The sequence below is a fragment of the Oncorhynchus tshawytscha genome, unplaced genomic scaffold (genome assembly GCF_018296145.1).
Source record: "Oncorhynchus tshawytscha isolate Ot180627B unplaced genomic scaffold, Otsh_v2.0 Un_contig_1928_pilon_pilon, whole genome shotgun sequence".
NCBI classification, from domain to species: domain Eukaryota; kingdom Metazoa; phylum Chordata; class Actinopteri; order Salmoniformes; family Salmonidae; genus Oncorhynchus; species Oncorhynchus tshawytscha.
In genome coordinates, this window is record NW_024609554.1 from 8225 (window position 1) to 27328 (window position 19104).

At 46.2% G+C, this 19104-nt stretch overlaps 1 protein-coding gene across 1 annotated transcript; it reads right to left on the reverse strand.

The window, feature by feature from the left end:
- Window positions 1-1250: 1250 nt before the first annotated feature.
- On the reverse strand, window positions 1251-18176 carry LOC121845135 (transmembrane protein 26-like). Its single transcript, XM_042315880.1, has 8 exons — window positions 17737-18176; window positions 17489-17585; window positions 16705-16794; window positions 15930-16138; window positions 9368-9387; window positions 8091-8125; window positions 5836-5876; window positions 1251-1819 (listed from the first exon to the last, which is right to left on the reverse strand). The coding sequence occupies exons 1-8, from the start codon at window positions 17922-17924 to the stop codon at window positions 1570-1572; spliced, it is 930 nt and encodes a 309-aa protein (XP_042171814.1). The 5' UTR covers window positions 17925-18176; the 3' UTR covers window positions 1251-1569.
- Between the last annotated feature and the right edge of the window lie 928 nt (window positions 18177-19104).

The window sequence follows — 19104 nt, forward strand, 5'->3', positions numbered from 1 at the left end:
GAACAGCCATCACTAGCACGGAGAGGCTGCTGCCTACACAGACTCGAAATCATTGGGCAATTTAATAAATGGATCACTAGTCACTTTAATAATGTTTACATATCTTGCATTACTCATCTACACACTCTTAGTCTATGCCGCTCTGACATTACTCATCCATATATTTCTATATTCCAATCCTTTACTTAGATTTGTGTGTATATGTTGTGAAATTGTTAGATATTACTGCACTGTAAGGGTTTTGACTTGAGGTTATTGTTTATAGGGGTGCCAGGTAGGTTGTGCCTACCAGAGAAAACATTGGTTTCTCCTTTTGGTTTGGGAGGGAATGAGTCCCATCTGGTCCGTCAAGTCTACACCAATACAAAAGGACTTATATGTAAAAGTCAGGATGGAAATAAACTTTTCATAAACCCTTAAAACATTGGAAAGAACTTCAAAAACAATATTATTTTGCGTGGGTTGTATTACCAACAAATGATCACACACACATAACAATATAACACAATGAGTTCTGGTTCCTCCAGAAATGTCCTGTACCTCGGGCCTAAAAGAGTCCAGGCCGGTAAAGGACTGTTAAAAATCCAGACAGACACCTCTGTTGTCAGCCCTCTATCACCCTAACCCACAGATATTAATCAGTTCAGACAGACACCTTTGCTGTCAGCCCTCTACCACCCTAACCCAGAGATATTTATCAGTTCAGACAGACACCTCTGCTGTCAGCCCTCTACCACCCTAACCCACAGATATTTATCAGTTCAGACAGACACCTCTGCTGTCAGCCCTCTACCACCCTAACCCAGAGATATGTATCAGTTCAGACAGACACCTCTGCTGTCAGCCCTCTACCACCCTAACCCAGAGATATTTATCAGTTCAGACAGACACCTCTGCTGTCAGCCCTCTACCACCCTAACCCACAGATATTTATCAGTTCAGACAGACACCTCTGCTGTCAGCCCTCTACCACCCTAACCCACAGATATTTATCAGTTCAGACAGACACCTCTGCTGTCAGCCCTCTATCCACCTAACCCACAGATATTAATCAGTTCAGACAGACACCTTTGCTGTCAGCCCTCTACCACCCTAACCCAGAGATATTTATCAGTTCAGACAGACACCTCTGCTGTCAGCCCTCTACCACCCTAACCCACAGATATTTATCAGTTCAGACAGACACCTCTGCTGTCAGCCCTCTACCACCCTAACCCAGAGATATTTATCAGTTCGCAGGAGAGCAAAAACAGTGTTTCCAACGGCGCAGTTTAATCATAAAAACCACCGGAAAACAGAACAATCAATAAATGGTACAAAAACCCGTCGCACACCGGCATAACGTGCACAAGCACTTACAAACATAATTCCGGACAAGGACATGGGGTTAAATAAACAACATGTAATGAATGGAATTGGAACCAGGTGTGTGGAAAGACAAGACAAAAAACAAATGGAAAATGAAAGGTGGATCGGCGATGGCTAGAAGACCGGTGACGTCGACCGCCGAACGTCGCCCGAACAAGGAGAGGGACCGACTTCGGAGGAAGTTGTGACAATAACCCCAGATCAACCTGAAGCCTTGTAGTCGCAATAGATGGCAAACAGACGGTAGAAGTTCAGAATGACCACCAGGAAGTTCTTGATGGCGAAGAAGATGAGCATCTGGTGTATGACGTGGAAGTAGAGGATGAGGGTGAGGCGGACCACCAGGAAGGGTCCGTCCTGGACGAAGAGGCTCTCCACCATGCTCCAGATATCTGTCCTTAGTCTGGCCAGCAGAGACACACCCTGGTCCCCCTCTGAATATTCATCAGGTCTGGAGGTAGACACTGGGGAGAGAAGAGACATTGGTCAGCTGGTCATGTGGGATAAGTTAGTGACATTGAAATCCAGAATCTGCGTCTAAATATCGCCACATACATACATACTGACTGAATAAAATAAATATAAATATATTTGCAGTGGGGTCCCAAGAAATTCTGGTGGAAAATATTGTCATTACCATAATTCCCTGTATAACAGTACAATAACATTATGGTTACCATAAATCCCTGTATAACAGAGCAAGCAGAAATTTGTATTCTGTAGCACAAACTCAAAAAGTTCTGGAGAATAAGAGCACCTCTTCCTAGCTGCCCACTGCACTGAGGCTAGGAAACACTGTTACCACCGATAAATCCACAATAATTGAGAATTTCAATAACCATTTTTCTACGGCTGGCCATGCTTTCCCCCTGGCTACCCCTACCCTGGTCAACTGCCCGGCACCCTCCACACACCCCATTTCTCCTTCACCCAAATCCAGATAGCTGATGTTCTGAAAGAGCTGCAAAATCTGGACCCCTACAAATCAGCCGGGCTAGACAATCTGGACCCCCTCTTTCTAACATTATCTACCGAAATTGTTGCAACCCCTATTACTATCCTGTTCAACCTCTCTTTCGTATCGTCTGAGATTCCCAAAGATTGGAAAACCTCCGTGGTCATCCTCCTCTTCAAAAGGGGGAGACACTCTAGACACAAACTGCTACTGACCTATATCTATTCTACCCTGCCTTTCTAAGGTCTTTGAAAGCCAAGTTAACAAACAGATTACTGACCATTTCGAATCTCACTGTACCTTCTCCACTATGCAATCTGGTTTCAGAGCTGGTCATGGGTGCACCTCAGCCAAGCTCAAGGTCCTAAACGACATCATAACCGCCATCGATAAGAGACATTACTGTGCAGCCGTATTCATCGACCTGGCCAAGGCTTTCGACTCATTTACAAAATAGCCTCCAATACTCTACTCAACAAATTGGATGCAGTCTATCACAGTGCCATCCGTTTTGTCACCAAAGCCCCATATACTACCCACCACTGCGACCTGTATGCTCTCGTTGGCTGGCCCTCACTACATACTCATCGCCAAACCCACTGGCTCCAGGTCATCTACAAGTCTCTGCTAGCTAAAACCCCGCCTTATCTCAGCTCACTGGTCACCATAGCAGCACCCACCCATAGCACGTGCTCCAGCAGGTATATCTCACTGGTCACTCCCAAAGCCAATTCTTTCTTTGGCCGCCTCTCCTTCCAGTTCTCTGCTGCCAATGACTGGAACGAACTGCAAAAACCTCTGAAGCTGGAGACTCTTACCTGCCTCACTAACTTTAAGCGCCAGCTGTCAGAGCAGCTCACAGTTCCCTGCACCTGTACGTAGCTCATCTGTAAATAGCCCATCCAATCTACCTCATCCCCATTCTGTATTTATTTATTTATCTTTCTCCTTTTCACCCCATTATCTCTACTTGCACATTCATCTTCTGCACATCCTACCATTCCAGTGTTTAATTGCTATATTGTAATTACTTCGCCACCATGGCCTATTTATTGCCTTACCTCTCTAATCTTACCTCATTTGCACATGCTGTATATAGATTTGTGTACTGTATTATTGACTGTATGTTTGTTTATTCCATGTGTAACTCTGTGTTGTTGTTTGTGTCGAACTGCTTTGCTTTATCTTGGCCAGGTTGCAGTTGCAAATGAGAACTTGTTCTCAACTACCTGGTTAAATAAAGGTGAAATAAACATGTTCAAAAAAATAACATCATGGTTACTGTAATCACCTGTATAACAGAGCAATAACATTATGGTTACCATAATTCACCATAAACATGGTGAAGCCCCAAAATTGCCCTCGCTAGAAGCATGTGGACCATCTAGGACCATGCCTCAGGACTACCTGACATGATGACTCCTTGCTGTCCCCAGTCCACCTGGCCGTGCTGCTGCTCCAGTTTCAACTGTTCTGCCTTATTATTATTGGACCATGCTGGTCATTTATGAACATTTGAACATCTTGGCCATTTTCTGTTATAATCTCTACCCGGCACAGCCAGAAGAGGACTGGCCACCCCACATAGCCTGGTTCCTCTCTAGGTTTCTTCCTAGGTTTTGGCCTTTCTAGGGAGTTTTCCTAGCCACCGTGCTTCTACACCTGCATTGCTTGCTGTTTGGGGTTTTAGGCTGGGTTTCTGTACAGCACTTTGAGATATCAGCTGATGTACGAAGGGCTATATAAATACATTTGATTTGATTTGATTTGGATAATTCCCTGTAGAACAGAGCAATAACATTATGGTTACCGTAATTCCCTGTATAACAGAGCAATAACATTATGGTTACCGTAATTCCCTGTATAACAGAGCAATAACATTATGGTTACCGTAATTCCCTGTATGACACAGCAATAACATTATGGTTACCATAATTCCCTGTATAACAGTACAATAACATTATGGTTACTGTAATTCCCTGTATAACAGAGCAATAACATTATGGTTACCGTAATTCCCTGTATAACAGAGCAATAACATTATGGTTACCGTAATTCCCTGTATGACACAGCAATAACATTATGGTTACCATAATTCCCTGTATAACAGTACAATAACATTATGGTTACTGTAATTCCCTGTATAACAGAGCAATAACATTATGGTTACCGTAATTCCCTGTAGAACAGAGCAATAACATTTTGGTTACCGTAATTCCCTGTATAACAGAGCAATAACATTATGGTTACCGTAATTCCCTGTATAACAGAGCAATAACATTATGGTTACCGTAATTCCCTGTATAACAGAGCAATAACATTATGGTTACTCTAATTCCCTGTATAACAGAGCAATAACATTATGGTTACCGTAATTCCCTGTATAACAGAGCAATAACATTATGGTTACCGTAATTCCCTGTATAACAGAGCAATAACATTATGGTTACCGTAATTCCCTGTATGACACAGCAATAACATTATGGTTACCATAATTCCCTGTATAACAGAGCAATAACATTATGGTTACCATAATTCCCTGTATAACGACTCAGTGGGTTTTGTCCAACATGTCTCTGGACCCACTCACTGTCACAGTCATACGCTGGACCTAGTTTTGTCCCATGGAATAAATGTGGTGGATCTTAATGTTTTTCCTCATAATCCTGGACTATCGGACCACCATTTTATTACGTTTGCAATTGCAACAAATAATCTGCTCAGACCCCAACCAAGGAACATCAAAAGTTGTGCTATAAATTCACAGACAACACAAAGATTCCTTGATGCCCTTCCAGACTCCCTCTGCCTACCCAAGGACGCCAGAGGACAAAAATCAGTTAACCACCTAACTGAGGATCTCAATTTAACCTTGCGCAATACCCTAGATGCAGTTGCACCCCTAAAAACAAAACAAAATTCTCATAAGAAACTAGCTCCCTGGTACACAGAAAATACCCGAGCTCTGAAGCAAGTTTCCAGAAAATTGGAACGGAAATGGCGCCACACCAAACTGGAAGTCTTCCGACTAGCTTGGAAGGACGGTACCGTGCAGTACCGAAGAGCCCTTACTGCTGCTCGATCATCCTATTTTTCTAACTTAATTGAGGAAAATAAGAACAATCCGAAATTCCTTTTTGATACTGTCGCAAAGCAAACTAAAAAGCAGCATTCCCCAAGAGAGGATGACTTTCACTTTAGCAGTGATAAATTCATGAGCTTCTTTGAGGAAAAGATTATGATTATTAGAAAGCAAATTACGGACTCCTCTTTAAACCTGCGTATTCCTCCAAACCTCAGTTGTCCTGAGTCTGCACAACTCTGCCAGGGCCTAGGATCAAGAGAGACGCTCAAGTGTTTTGTACTATATCTCTTGACACAATGATGAAAATAATCATGGCCTCTAAACCTTCAAGCTGCATACTGGACCCTATTCCAACTAAACTACTGAAAGAGCTGCTTCCTGTGCTTGGCCCTCCTATGTTGAACATAATAAACGGCTCTCTATCCACCGGATGTGTACCAAACTCACTAAAAGTGGCAGTAATAAAGCCTCTCTTGAAAAAGCCAAACCTTGACCCAGAAAATATAAAAAACTATCGGCCTATATCGAATCTTCCATTCCTCTCAAAAATTTTAGAGAAGGCTGTTGCTCAGCAACTCACTGCCTTCCTGAAGACAAACAATGTATACGAAATGCTTCAGTCTGGTTTTAGACCCCATCATAGCACTGAGACGGCACTTGTGAAGGTGGTAAATGACATTTTAATGGCATCGGACCGAGGCTCTGCATCTGTCCTCGTGCTCCTAGACCTTAGTGCCGCTTTTGATACCATCGATCACCACATTCTTTTGGAGAGATTGGAAACCCAAATTGGTCTACACGGACATGTTCTGGCCTGGTTTAGATCTTATCTGTCGGAAAGATATCAGTTTGTCTCTGTGAATGGTTTGTCCTCTGACAAATCAACTGTAAATTTCGGTGTTCCTCAAGGTTCCGTTTTAGGACCACTATTGTTTTCACTATATATTTTACCTCTTGGGGATGTTATTCGAAAACATAATGTAAACTTTCACTGCTATGCGGATGACACACAGCTGTACATTTCAATGAAACATGGTGAAGCTGTAACGGTTTTCTAGTGGTGATGAAAGAGAGTCGGACCAAACTGCAGCGTGTCGATTGCGATCCATGTTTAATATAACAAAGAAAACACGAACTTACAAAAAACAATAAACGAAACCGAAACAGCCTATCTGGTGCAAACTAACAACGAGTACACATAGGACACTAAGGACAATCACCCACGACAAACTCAAAGAATATGGCTGCCTAAATATGGTTCCCAATCAGAGACAACGATAAGCACCTGCCTCTGATTGAGAACCACTCCAGACAGCCATAGACCTTGCTAGACAACCCACTAAGCTACAATCCCAATACCACCACCAAAACCCCAAGACAAACACACCACAATTACAAAAACCCCATGCCACACCCTGGCCTGACCAAATACATAAAGATAAACACAAAATACTTTGACCAGGGCGTGACAGAACCCCCTAAGGTGCGGACTCCCGAACGCACCTCAAAACAATAGGGAGGGTCCGGGTGGGCGTCTGTCCATGGTGGCGGCTCCGGCGCGGGACGTGGACCCCACTCCTTTAATGTCTTAGTCCCCTCTCCCTTCGTCCCTGGATAGTCCACCCTCGCCGCCGACCATGGCCTAGTAGTCCTCACCCAGAACCCCACTGGACTGAGGAACAGATCGGGACTGAAGGACAGCTCGGGACCGAGGCAGCTCGGGACTGAGGGGAAGCTCGGGAGTGAGAGAAAGCTCAGGAGTGAGAGAAAGCTCAGGAGTGAGAGAAAGCTCAGGAGTGAGAGAAAGCTCAGGAGTGAGAGGAAGCTCAGGAGTGAGAGGAAGCTCAGGAGTGAGAGGAAGCTCAGGAGTGAGAGGAAGCTCAGGAGTGAGAGGAAGCTCAGGAGTGAGAGGAAGCTCAGGCAGGTAGATAGATCTACCAGCTCCTGGCTGGCTGGTGGTTTCAGCAGATCCTGGCTGACTGGCAGACCCTGGCTGACTGGCAGATCTGGAAGAGTCTGGTTGACTGGCAGATCTGGAAGAGTCTGGTTGACTGGCAGATCTGGAAGAGTCTGGTTGACTGGCAGATCTGGAAGAGTCTGGTTGACTGGCAGATCTGGAAGAGTCTGGTTGACTGGCAGATCTGGAAGAGTCTGGTTGACTGGCAGATCTGGAAGAGTCTGGCTGACTGGCAGATCTGGAAGAGTCTGGCAGACTGGCGATGCTGGGCAGACCGGCGGCGCCGGGCAGACTGGCGGCGCCGGGCAGACTGGCGGCGCCGGGCAGACTGGCGACGCTGGGCAGACTGGCGACGCTGGGCAGACTGGCGGTGCTGGGCAGACTGACGACGCTGGGCAGACTGACGACGCTGGGCAGACTGGCGGTGCTGGGCAGACTGGCGATGCTGGGCAGACTGGCGATGCTGGGCAGACTGGCGATGCTGGGCAGACTGGCGATGCTGGGCAGACTGATGGCGCTGGGCAGACTGGCGATGCTGGGCAGACTGGGGGCACTGGCGGCGCTGGGCAGACTGGCGGCACTAGCTGCTCCATATAGGCTGACAGCTCTGGCGGCTTCTTACAGACTGACCGCTCTGGCGGCTCCGTGCTGACTGGCAGCTCCTTGCAGACTGGCAGCTCCTTGCAGACTGGCAGCTCCTTACAGACTGACAGCTCCGTGCAGACTGACAGCTCCGTGCAGACTGACAGCTCCGTGCAGACTGGCTGCTCCATGCAGACTGGCTGCTCCATGCAGACTGACAGCTCTGGCTGCTTCATGCAGACTGACAGCTCTGGCTGCTCCATGTAGACTGGCTGCTTCATGCAGACTGGCAGCTCGGGCTGCTTCATGTAGACTGACAGCTCTGGCTGCTCCATGCAGACTGACAGCTCTGACTGCTCCATGCAGACTGACAGCTCTGACTGCTCCATGCAGACTGACAGCTCTGACTGCTCCATGCAGACTGACAGCTCTGGCTGCTTCATGCAGACTGGCAGCTCTGGCTGCACTGAACAGGCGGGAGACTCCTGCAGCGCTGTGTCGGAGGAAGGCTCTGGCTGCGCTAAACAGGCGGAAGACTCCGGCAGCGCTGGAGATGAGGAAAGCTCTAACAGCGCTAGATAGGCGTGAGACTCCGGCAGCGCAGGAGAGGAGAAAGGCTCTGGCTGCGCTAAACAGGCGGGAGGCTCCGGCAGCGCTGTAGAGGAGGAAGGCTCTGGCTGCGCTGAACAGGCGGGAGGCTCCGGCAGCGCTGTAGAGGAGAAAGGCTCTGGCTGCGCTGAACAGGCGGGAGGCTCCGGCAGCGCTGTAGAGGAGGAAGGCTCTGGCTGCGTTAAACAGGCGGGAGACTCCAGCAGCGCAGGAGAGGAGAAAAGCGCTGGCTGCGCTGAACAGGCGAGGCACACTGAAGGCCTGGTGCGTGGTGCTGGAACTGGTGGTACTGGATCGAGGACACGCACAGGAAGCCTGGTGCGGGAGCTGCTACCGGAGGGCTGGGGTGTGGAGGTGGTACTGGATAGACCGGACCGTGCAGGCGCACTGGAGCTCTTGAGCACCGAGCCTGCCCAACCTTACCTGGCTCGATGCCCACTCTAGCCCGGCCGATACGAGGAGCTGGAATATACCGAACCGGGCTGTGCACCCGCACTGGAGACACCGTGCGCTCCACAGCATAACACGGTGCCTGCCCGGTCTCTCCAGCCCCCGGTAAGCACAGGGAGTTTGCGCAGGTCTCCTACCTGGCATAGCCATACTCCCTGTAAGCCCCCCAAGAAATTTTTGGGGCTGACTCTCGGGCTTCCATCCGCTCTGCCGTGCTAGCTCCTCATAATGCCGCCTCTCTGCTTTTGCTGCCTCCAGCTCGGCTTTGGGGCGACAATAATCTCCAGGCTCATTCCAGGGTCCTTTACCGTCCAATTCCTCCTCCCATGTCCATAACTCCAGGTGGTGCAACCTCTCCCACTGTAGCTGCTGCTGCTCCTGCTGCTGCTGCCTCTGTTGCCTCTTCTCCTGTTGCTCCTTTGGGCGGCTACACTCCCCTGGTTTAGCCCAGGGTCCTCTCCCGTCGAAGATCTCCTCCCATGACCAGAAATCCTTGGTGAGCATCTCCTTTTTCGGCTGCTCCTGCCTGTTGACACGCCGCTTGGTCCGTTGGTGGTGGGTGATTCTGTAACGGTTTTCTAGTGGTGATGAAAGAGAGTCGGACCAAACTGCAGCGTGTCGATTGCGATCCATGTTTAATATAACAAAGAAAACACGAACTTACAAAAAACAATAAACGAAACCGAAACAGCCTATCTGGTGCAAACTAACAACGAGTACACATAGGACACTAAGGACAATCACCCACGACAAACTCAAAGAATATGGCTGCCTAAATATGGTTCCCAATCAGAGACAACGATAAGCACCTGCCTCTGATTGAGAACCACTCCAGACAGCCATAGACCTTGCTAGACAACCCACTAAGCTACAATCCCAATACCACCACCAAAACCCCAAGACAAACACACCACAATTACAAAAACCCCATGCCACACCCTGGCCTGACCAAATACATAAAGATAAACACAAAATACTTTGACCAGGGCGTGACAGAAGCCCCAAAATTGCCCTCGCTAGAAGCATGTGTTTCAGACATAAGGAAGTGGATGGCTGCAAACTTTCTACTTTTAAACTCGGACAAAACAGAGATGCTTGTTCTAGGTCCCAAGAAACAAAGAGATCTTCTGTTGAATCTGACAATTAATCTTAATGGTTGTACAGTTGTCACAAATAAAACTGTGAAGGACCTCGGCGTTACTCTGGACCCTGATCTCTCTTTTGAAGAACATATCAAGACCATTTCAAGGACAGCTTTTTTCCATCTACGCAACATTGCAAAAATCAGAAACTTTCTGTCCAAAAATGATGCAGAAAAATTAATCCATGCTTTTGTCACTTCTAGGTTAGACTACTGCAATGCTCTACTTTCCGGCTACCCGGATAAAGCACTAAATAAACTTCAGTTAGTGCTAAATACGGCTGCTAGAATCCTGACTAGAACCAAAACATTTTATCATATTACTTCAGTGCTAGCCTCTCTACACTGGCTTCCTGTCAAAGCAAGGGCTGATTTCAAGGTTTTACTGCTAACCTACAAAGCATTACATGGGCTTGCTCCTACCTATCTCTCTGATTTGGTCCTGCCGTACATACCTACACGTACGCTACGGTCACAAGACGCAGGCCTCCTAATTGTCCCTAGAATTTCTAAGCAAACAGCTGGAGGCAGGGCTTTCTCCTATAGAGCTCCATTTTTATGGAACGGTCTGCCTACCCATGTCAGAGACGCAAACTCGGTCTCAACCTTTAAGTCTTTACTGAAGACTCATCTCTTCAGTGGGTCATATGATTGAGTGTAGTCTGGCCCAGGAGTGGGAAGGTGAACGGAAAGGCTCTGGAGCAACGAACCGCCCTTGCTGTCTCTGCCTGGCCGGTTCCCCTCTTTCCACTGGGATTCTCTGCCTCTAACCCTATTACAGGGGCTGGGTCACTGGCTTACTGGGGCTCTCTCATGCCGTCCCTGGAGGGGGTGCGTCACCTGAGTGGGTTGATTCACTGTTGTGGTCATCCTGTCTGGGTTGGCGCCCCCCCTTGGGTTGTGCCGTGGCGGAGATCTTTGTGGGCTACACTCAGCCTTGTCTCAGGATGGTAAGTTGGTGGTTGAAGATATCCATCTAGTGGTGTGGGGGCTGTGCTTTGGCAAAGTGGGTGGGGTTATATCCTTCCTGTTTGGCCCTGTCCGGGGGTGTCCTCGGATGGGGCCACAGTGTCTCCTGACCCCTCCTGTCTCAGCCTCCAGTATTTATGCTGCAGTAGTTTATGTGTCGGGGGCTGGGGTCAGTTTGTTATATCTGGAGTACTTCTCCTGTCCTATTCGGTGTCCTGTGTGAATCTAAGTGTGCGTTCTCTAATTCTCTCCTTCTCTCTTTCTTTCTCTCTCTCGGAGGACCTGAGCCCTAGGACCATGCCCCAGGACTACCTGACATGATGACTCCTTGCTGTCCCCAGTCCACCTGGCCATGCTGCTGTTCCAGTTTCAACTGACCTGAGCCCTAGAACCATGCCCCAGGACTACCTGACATGATGACTCCTTGCTGTCCCCAGTCCACCTGGCCATGCTGCTGCTCCAGTTTCAACTTCCACCTGACTGTGCTGCTGCTCCAGTTTCAACTGTTCTGCCTTATTATTATTCGACCATGCTGGTCATTTATGAACATTTGAACATCTTGGCCATGTTCTGTTATAATCTCTACCCGGCACAGCCAGAAGAGAACTGGCCACCCCACATAGCCTGGTTCCTCTCTAGGTTTCTTCCTAGATTTTGGCCTTTCTAGGGAGTTTTTCCTAGCCACCGTGCTTCTACACCTGCATTGCTTGCTGTTTGGGGTTTTAGGCTGGGTTTCTGTACAGCACTTTGAGATATCAGCTGATGTACGAAGGGCTATATAAATAAATTTGATTTGATTTGATTTGATAACAGAGCAATAACATTATGGTTACTGTAATTCCCTGTATAACAGAGCAATAACATTATGGTTACCGTAATTCCCTGTATGACACAGCAATAACATTATGGTTACTGTAATTCCCTGTATAACAGAGCAATAACATTATGGTTACCGTAATTCCCTGTATGACACAGCAATAACATTATGGTTACTGTAATTCCCTGTATAACAGAGCAATAACATTATGGTTACTGTAATTCCCTGTATAACAGAGCAATAACATTATGGTTACTGTAATTCCCTGTATAACAGAGCAATAACATTATGGTTACCGTAATTCCCTGTATAACAGAGCAGTAACATTATGGTTACCGTAATTCCCTGTATAACAGTGCAATAACATTATGGTTACCGTAATTCCCTGTATAACAGTGCAATAACATTATGGTTACCGTAATTCCCTGTATAACAGAGCAATAACATTATGGTTACCTGGGTCCAACCATAATTGTCAAGAGCCAGTCTGTTTCTGATGGAAACACACAGTACCTGACAGGTTTGGAGAGGAAATGGAACATACTGTACTGGGTCCAGTCTGTTTCTGTTCCTAATGGAATTGTCATAGCCTGGTACAGCCTGGGTCCAGTCTGTTTCCAGTCTGTTTCTGTTCCTGACGTACAATGGAACTGTCCCATGGTACTGTAGCCATGGTCCAGTCTGTAACACTGTTCCTAATGGTTGTCATGGAATTACTGTAGCCTGGGTCCAGTCTGAAACTGTTCCTAATGGAACATGGTATGTAGCCTTCCAGTCTGTTTCTGTTCTTATGGAATTGCACTGGTACTGTCCAGCCTGGGTCCAGTCTGTTTCTGTTCCTAATGGAATTGTCATGGTACTGTAGCCTGGGTCCAGTCTGTTTCTGTTCCTAATGGAATTGTCATGGTACTGTAGCCTGGGTCCAGTCTGTTTCTGTTCCTAATGGAATTGTCATGGTACTGTAGCCTGGGTCCAGTCTGTTTCTGTTCCTAATGGAATTGTCATGGTACTGTAGCCTGGGTCCAGTCTGTTTCTGTTCCTAATGGAATTGTCATGGTACTGTAGCCTGGGTCCAGTCTGTTTCTGTTCCTAATGGAATTGTCATGGTACTGTAGCCTGGGTCCAGTCTGTTTCTGTTCCTGTTCCTAATGGAATTGTTGGTACTGTAGCCTGGGTCCAGTCTGTTTAGCCTAATGGAATTGGGTACTGTAGCCCAGTCTGTTTCTGTTCCTAATGGAATTGTCATGGTACTGTAGCCTGGGTCCAGTCTGTTTCTGTTCCTAATGGAATTGTCATGGTACTGTAGCCTGGGTCCAGTCTGTTTCTGTTCCTAATGGAATTGTCATGGTACTGTAGCCTGGGTCCAGTCTGTTTCTGTTCCTTATGGAATTGTCATGGTACTGTAGCCTGGGTCCAGTCTGTTTCTGTTCCTATGGAATTGTCATGGTACTGTAGCCTGGGTCCAGTCTGTTTCTGCTATGGAATTGTCTGGTACTGTAGCCTGGGTCCAGTCTGTTTCTGTTCCTAATGGAATTGTCATGGTACTGTAGCCTGGGTCCAGTCTGTTTCTGTTCCTATGGAATTGTCATGGTACTGTAGCCTGGGTCCAGTCTGTTTCTGTTCTTATGGAATTTCATGGTACTGTAGCCTGGGTCCAGTCTGTTTCTGTTCCTGTCATGGAATTGTCATGGTACTGTAGCCTGGGTCCAGTCTGTTTCTGTTCTAATGGAATTGTCATGGTACTGTAGCCTGGGTCCAATGGAATTGTCATGGTACTGTAGCCTGGGTCCAGTCTGTTTCTGTTCCTAATGGAATTGTCATGGTACTGTAGCCTGGGTCCAGTCTGTTTCTGTTCCTAATGGAATTGTCATGGTACTGTAGCCTGGGTCCAGTCTGTTTCTGTTCCTAATGGAATTGTCATGGTACTGTAGCCTGGGTTTCCAGTCTGTTTCTGTTCCTAATGGAATTGTCAGTACTGTCCAGCCTCCAGGGTTCCAGTCTGGGTTTCTGCTAATGGAATTGTCATGGTACTGTAGCCTGGGTCCAGTCTGTTTCTGTTCCTAATGGAATTGTCATGGTACTGTAGCCTGGGTCCAGTCTGTTTCTGTTCCTAATGGAATTGTCATGGTACTGTAGCCTGGGTCCAGTCTGTTTCTGTTCCTAATGGAATTGTCATGGTACTGTAGCCTGGGTCCAGTCTGTTTCTGTTCCTAATGGAATTGTCATGGTACTGTAGCCTGGGTCCAGTCTGTTTCTGTTCCTAATGGAATTGTCATGGTCAGCCTGGGTCCAGTCTGTTTCTGTTCCTAATGGAATTGTCATGGTACTGTAGCCTGGGTCCAGTCTGTTTCTGTTCCTATATGGAATTGTCATGGTACTGTAGCCTGGGTCCAGTCTGTTTCTGTTCCTAATGGAATTGTCATGGTACTGTAGCCTGGGTCCAGTCTGTTTCTGTTCCTATGGAATTGTCATGGTACTGTAGCCTGGGTCCAGTCTGTTTCTGTTCCTATGGAATTGTCATGGTACTGTAGCCTGGGTCCAGTCTGTTTCTGTTCCTAATGGAATTGTCATGGTACTGTAGCCTGGGTCCAGTCTGTTTCTGTTAGCCTAGTCTGTTTCTGTTCCTTATGGAATTGTCATGGTACTGTAGCCTGGGTCCAGTCTGTTTCTGTTCCATGGAATTGTCATGGTACTGTAGCCTGGGTCCAGTCTGTTTCTGTTCTAATGGAATTGTCTGTACTTAGCCTGGGTCCAGTCTGTTTCTGTTCCTAATGGAATTGTCATGGTACTGTAGCCTCCAGTCTGTTTCTGTTCCAGTCTGTTTAGCCTGGGTCCAGTCTGTTTCTGTTCCTAATGGAATTGTCATGGTACTGTAGCCTGTCCAGGTTTCCAGTCTGTACTGTAGCCTGGGTCCAGTCTGTTTCGTTCCTAATGGAATTGTCATGGTACTGTAGCCTGGGTCCAATGGAATTGTCATGGTACTGTAGCCTGGGTCCAGTCTGTTTCTGTTCCTAATGGAATTGTCATGGTACTGTAGCCTGGGTCCAGTCTGTTTCTGTTCATGGTTCCTATATGGAATTGTCTGTAGCCTGGGTCCAGTCTGTTTCTGTTCCTAATGGAATTGTCATGGTACTGTAGCCTGGGTCCAGTCTGTTTCTGTTCCTAATGGAATTGTCATGGTACTGTAGCCTGGGTCCAGTCTGTTTCTGTTCCTAATGGAATTGTCATGGTACATGTAGCCTGGGTCCAGTCTGTTTCTGTTCCTATGGAATTGTCATGGTACTGTAGCCTGGGTCCAGTCTGTTTCTGTTCCTAATGGAATTGTCATGGTACTGTAGCCTGGGTCCAGTCTGTTTCTGTTCCTATGGAATGGTACAGCCTGGGTCCACTGTTTAGCTAATGGAATTGTCTGGGTAGCCCAGTCTGTTTCTGTTCCTAATGGAATTGTCATGGTACTGTAGCCTGGGTCCAGTCTGTTTCTGTTCCTAATGGAATTGTCATGGTACTGTAGCCTGGGTCCAGTCTGTTTCTGTTCCTAATGGAATTGTCATGGTACTGTAGCCTGGGTCCAGTTCTGAATGGAATTGTCATGGTACTGTAGCCTGGGTCCAGTCTGTTTCTGTTCCTAATGGAATTGTCATGGTACTGTAGCCTGGGTCCAGTCTGTTTCTGTTCCTATTGGAATTGTCATGGTACTATAGCCTGGGTCCAGTCCGTTTCTGTTCCTTATGGAATTGTCATGCCAAGAGTGCAGAAACAGACTGGCACCCAGGCTACATATAATGTCTACTGACTTAAAATATCTACATCAGACAGTATCTCTGAGGTTAAGGGTTAGGGGTCGGGGTTAAGGTACTGACTTGACATTAGACAGTATCTCTGAGGTTAGGGTTAGGGGTTAGAGGTCAGGGAGTGTCTCTGAGGTGAACTCCAGGATGTCAGGTTATGGTTAGGGGTTAAGGGTTAGGGGTTAGAGGTCAGGGTTTAGGGACTCACTTGACATCCAACAGTGTCTCTGAGGTGAACTCCAGGATGTCAGCGGCAGTGCCTACAAAGAGGAGGAGGAGCTGAGACAGTTCATCCCTGGTCACCCCTCCTGCAACAGGGAGCAGCCACTTCCCTATGACCAGCAGGATCAACAGGGTCTGGTGCAGGGCCAGGATCCAGTCGTTAGCGCACACTGACGACAACAGAGATACTGAACCCTGTTGGGCCAAGCAGAGAGACACATAGTGTTTAGTATAACTGATTAGAGGTTATTAATGGCTAGGTAACTCCAACCAGAGAGACACATAGTGGTTAGTATAACTGATTAGAGGTTATTAATGGCTAGGTAACTCCAACCAGAGAGACACATAGTGGTTAGTATAACTGATTAGAGGTTATTAATGGCTAGGTAACTCCAACCAGTGTTGTTATTATTAAAGATCAGTATCTCAAAATCTCCTTAAAAACATGAATGAATGTTTTCTAAGAGGTTAAGGGAGAGCCCAGTTCAGGCCAGGGGAGGGTACTACAGCCAGCAGCAGAGTCTGCCGCATGAATAAAAGTCCTGTGTGACTAAGCTTGTAATAGTTTTTATTAAGGGTTGTTTCGTTAAAAAACAACTTCTGTAGATCTATTTTAGTTATAAAAAGTCCAAGCTCACAATAAAGTCTTTGAGGTGCACCAGCAGCATTACCAAACAAACTGGTGTTAAAGACAGCCTCTGTCTCGACAGGCCTGTAGGAAAAACCTGCAGGACACAGGAAACACTGTGGCTTCTGCCCACCTGGAGTAACGTCTCGCTGCCATTGGTGGAATTCCCTCTCCACATGTTTAACAGGCTCTTTATGTTTTCAGATGAATCCAGTTTGTCACACTGAGGATGAACAGACATACAGTACATGAGTTAAATTGATACGATACTGTGTTCTAGCCTACAGTATGGACAATAGAAAAGAAACAGCATCATTTACACACAGTATATGGTTACATTCACCATCATTTACACACAGTATATGGTTACATTCACCATCATTTACACACAGTATATGGTTACATTCACCATCATTTACACACAGTATATGGTTACATTCACCATCATTTACACACAGTATATGGTTACATTCACCATCATTTACACACAGTATATGGTTACATTCACCATCATTTACACACAGTATATGGTTACATTCACCATCATTTACACACAGTATATGGTTATATTCACCATCATTTACACACAGTATATGGTTACATTCACCATCATTTACACACAGTATATGGTTACATTCACCATCATTTACACAGAGTACAGTATATGATTACATTCACCATCATTTACACAGAGTACAGTATATGATTCCATTCAGCATTATTTACACAGAGTACAGTATATGATTCCATTCAGAATTATTTACACAGAGTACAGTATATGATTCCATTCAGCATTATTTACACAGAGTACAGTATATGATTTCCGCTCATTATGCAAGTTACAAATAAATGTACAACTAAAGTGAAGGAATAAATTATTAAAAATCCTAAATAAAACAGAAGATCAAAGTCCTTACCCTGGAATCAGTAGCTTTGTTCTGTTGATGATGTAACTCTAGAATCCATAGAGATGGAATGATACTGATGAGGAACAGGAAGATGGCAGGAGAAAACCTGGAGACACAGAAAGATAACATGAAAAGGTATTAAAAACAAACAGTCAAGGCTACTAAACTTTAAGAAAAAGTAATTTCACAGTTCTATGTTATTCAGATTTACCATTTACAATCCTGTAATTTCACAGTTCAATGTTATTTAGATTTACCATTTATAATCCTGTAATTTTTTTCTCTTCAGGGTTAAAATCATCTCGACCACCAGCGGAAGATAAAGGATCGTCAAGAACCAATAAAGAGCATTATTCTTAACCCAGACCACCCTCCATACTCCTATCAGAGAGATGAGGAGGAATAGCGACCGGGTAACAACCGCACAGATAAACTTCACTATCATCTTTTTGTCTGGGTCGGAGAAATACTATACAACTCCAGCTGCCTCATTAACGGGGCATGCTACTAGTCTGCTCGCTGTCAGCCACTTCAACACACTGTTGGAAAAGTGACCGTTTAGGCACGCCTCTGTTATGGGTGGAAGATGGCACAGTGATGCCATCTGTTGGTAAATGTTCATTACTGCAACTCTTGTGTTTTACCGGGGTGCTTGAGATACCCGGATGTGTTGTCATGTACTGAACAAGACTGGTTACTCGCATCAATGCCTCTGTCTCGTCATTTAACGTTCAAACATGATGTCAGAGTAGGATAATTAACCATGCTTTCCGCAAATTAGAGTCACCTGCTCTGGTTTACAAACAAATGCTTATTTGTGTAAAATTTCGCCCGGAATAGGCCTTAGCTAGAGTGAGTTTGCTAGTTAGCTTCATTGTTGTTAGCACCGGTTAGACATGGCAGCGAACATTCCCCCTCCCGCCGTTATGAAGCTCAGCGGGGATTGGAGCACGAACTGGGATACGTTTAGAGGTGAATGGGAGGACTATGCCCTAGCAACGGGACTTCTGGAAAAGGAAGATGAGGTAGTGGCTGCCACTTTGAGGACTATAATGGGAACTGAATGCCGACACGTATACAAACACAACCTGAACCTAACAGCAGCTCAGCAAGGTAATGCTGCAGCTATTCTTGATGCTCTTGAACGTTACTTTACGCCAACAAAGAGCGTCATCTACGAGCGTTATGTTTTCGGTCGTTGCAAACAGGAGGACGGGGAGTCCACTGACAGCTTTGTCACTAGGTTAAGGGAAAAGGCAGCTACATGTGACTATGGTGCTTTAAGAGATGAACTGATCAGAGATCAGATTGTGCTTGGCATAACTGATGAGGGCACCCGCAGACGTTTGCTGAGAGAACATGACCTGACGCTGGCCTTGGCAGTGGAGACATGCCGTGCAGCAGAGCTTACTGATATACGGATAAGGTCCATGGAGCTAGAAAGGCAACATACGGACAATGTCAATGCTACATTCAGGCAGCCAATAAAGAAATTCCCCTTTGCCACAGCTAATTCTAATACTACAGCCAACTCTGCAGTAGACAACCCCAATACATGCCGATATTGTGGCATTTCTCATGGACGAGGAAAAGAACACTGCCCAGCCTATGGAAAAATATGCAAA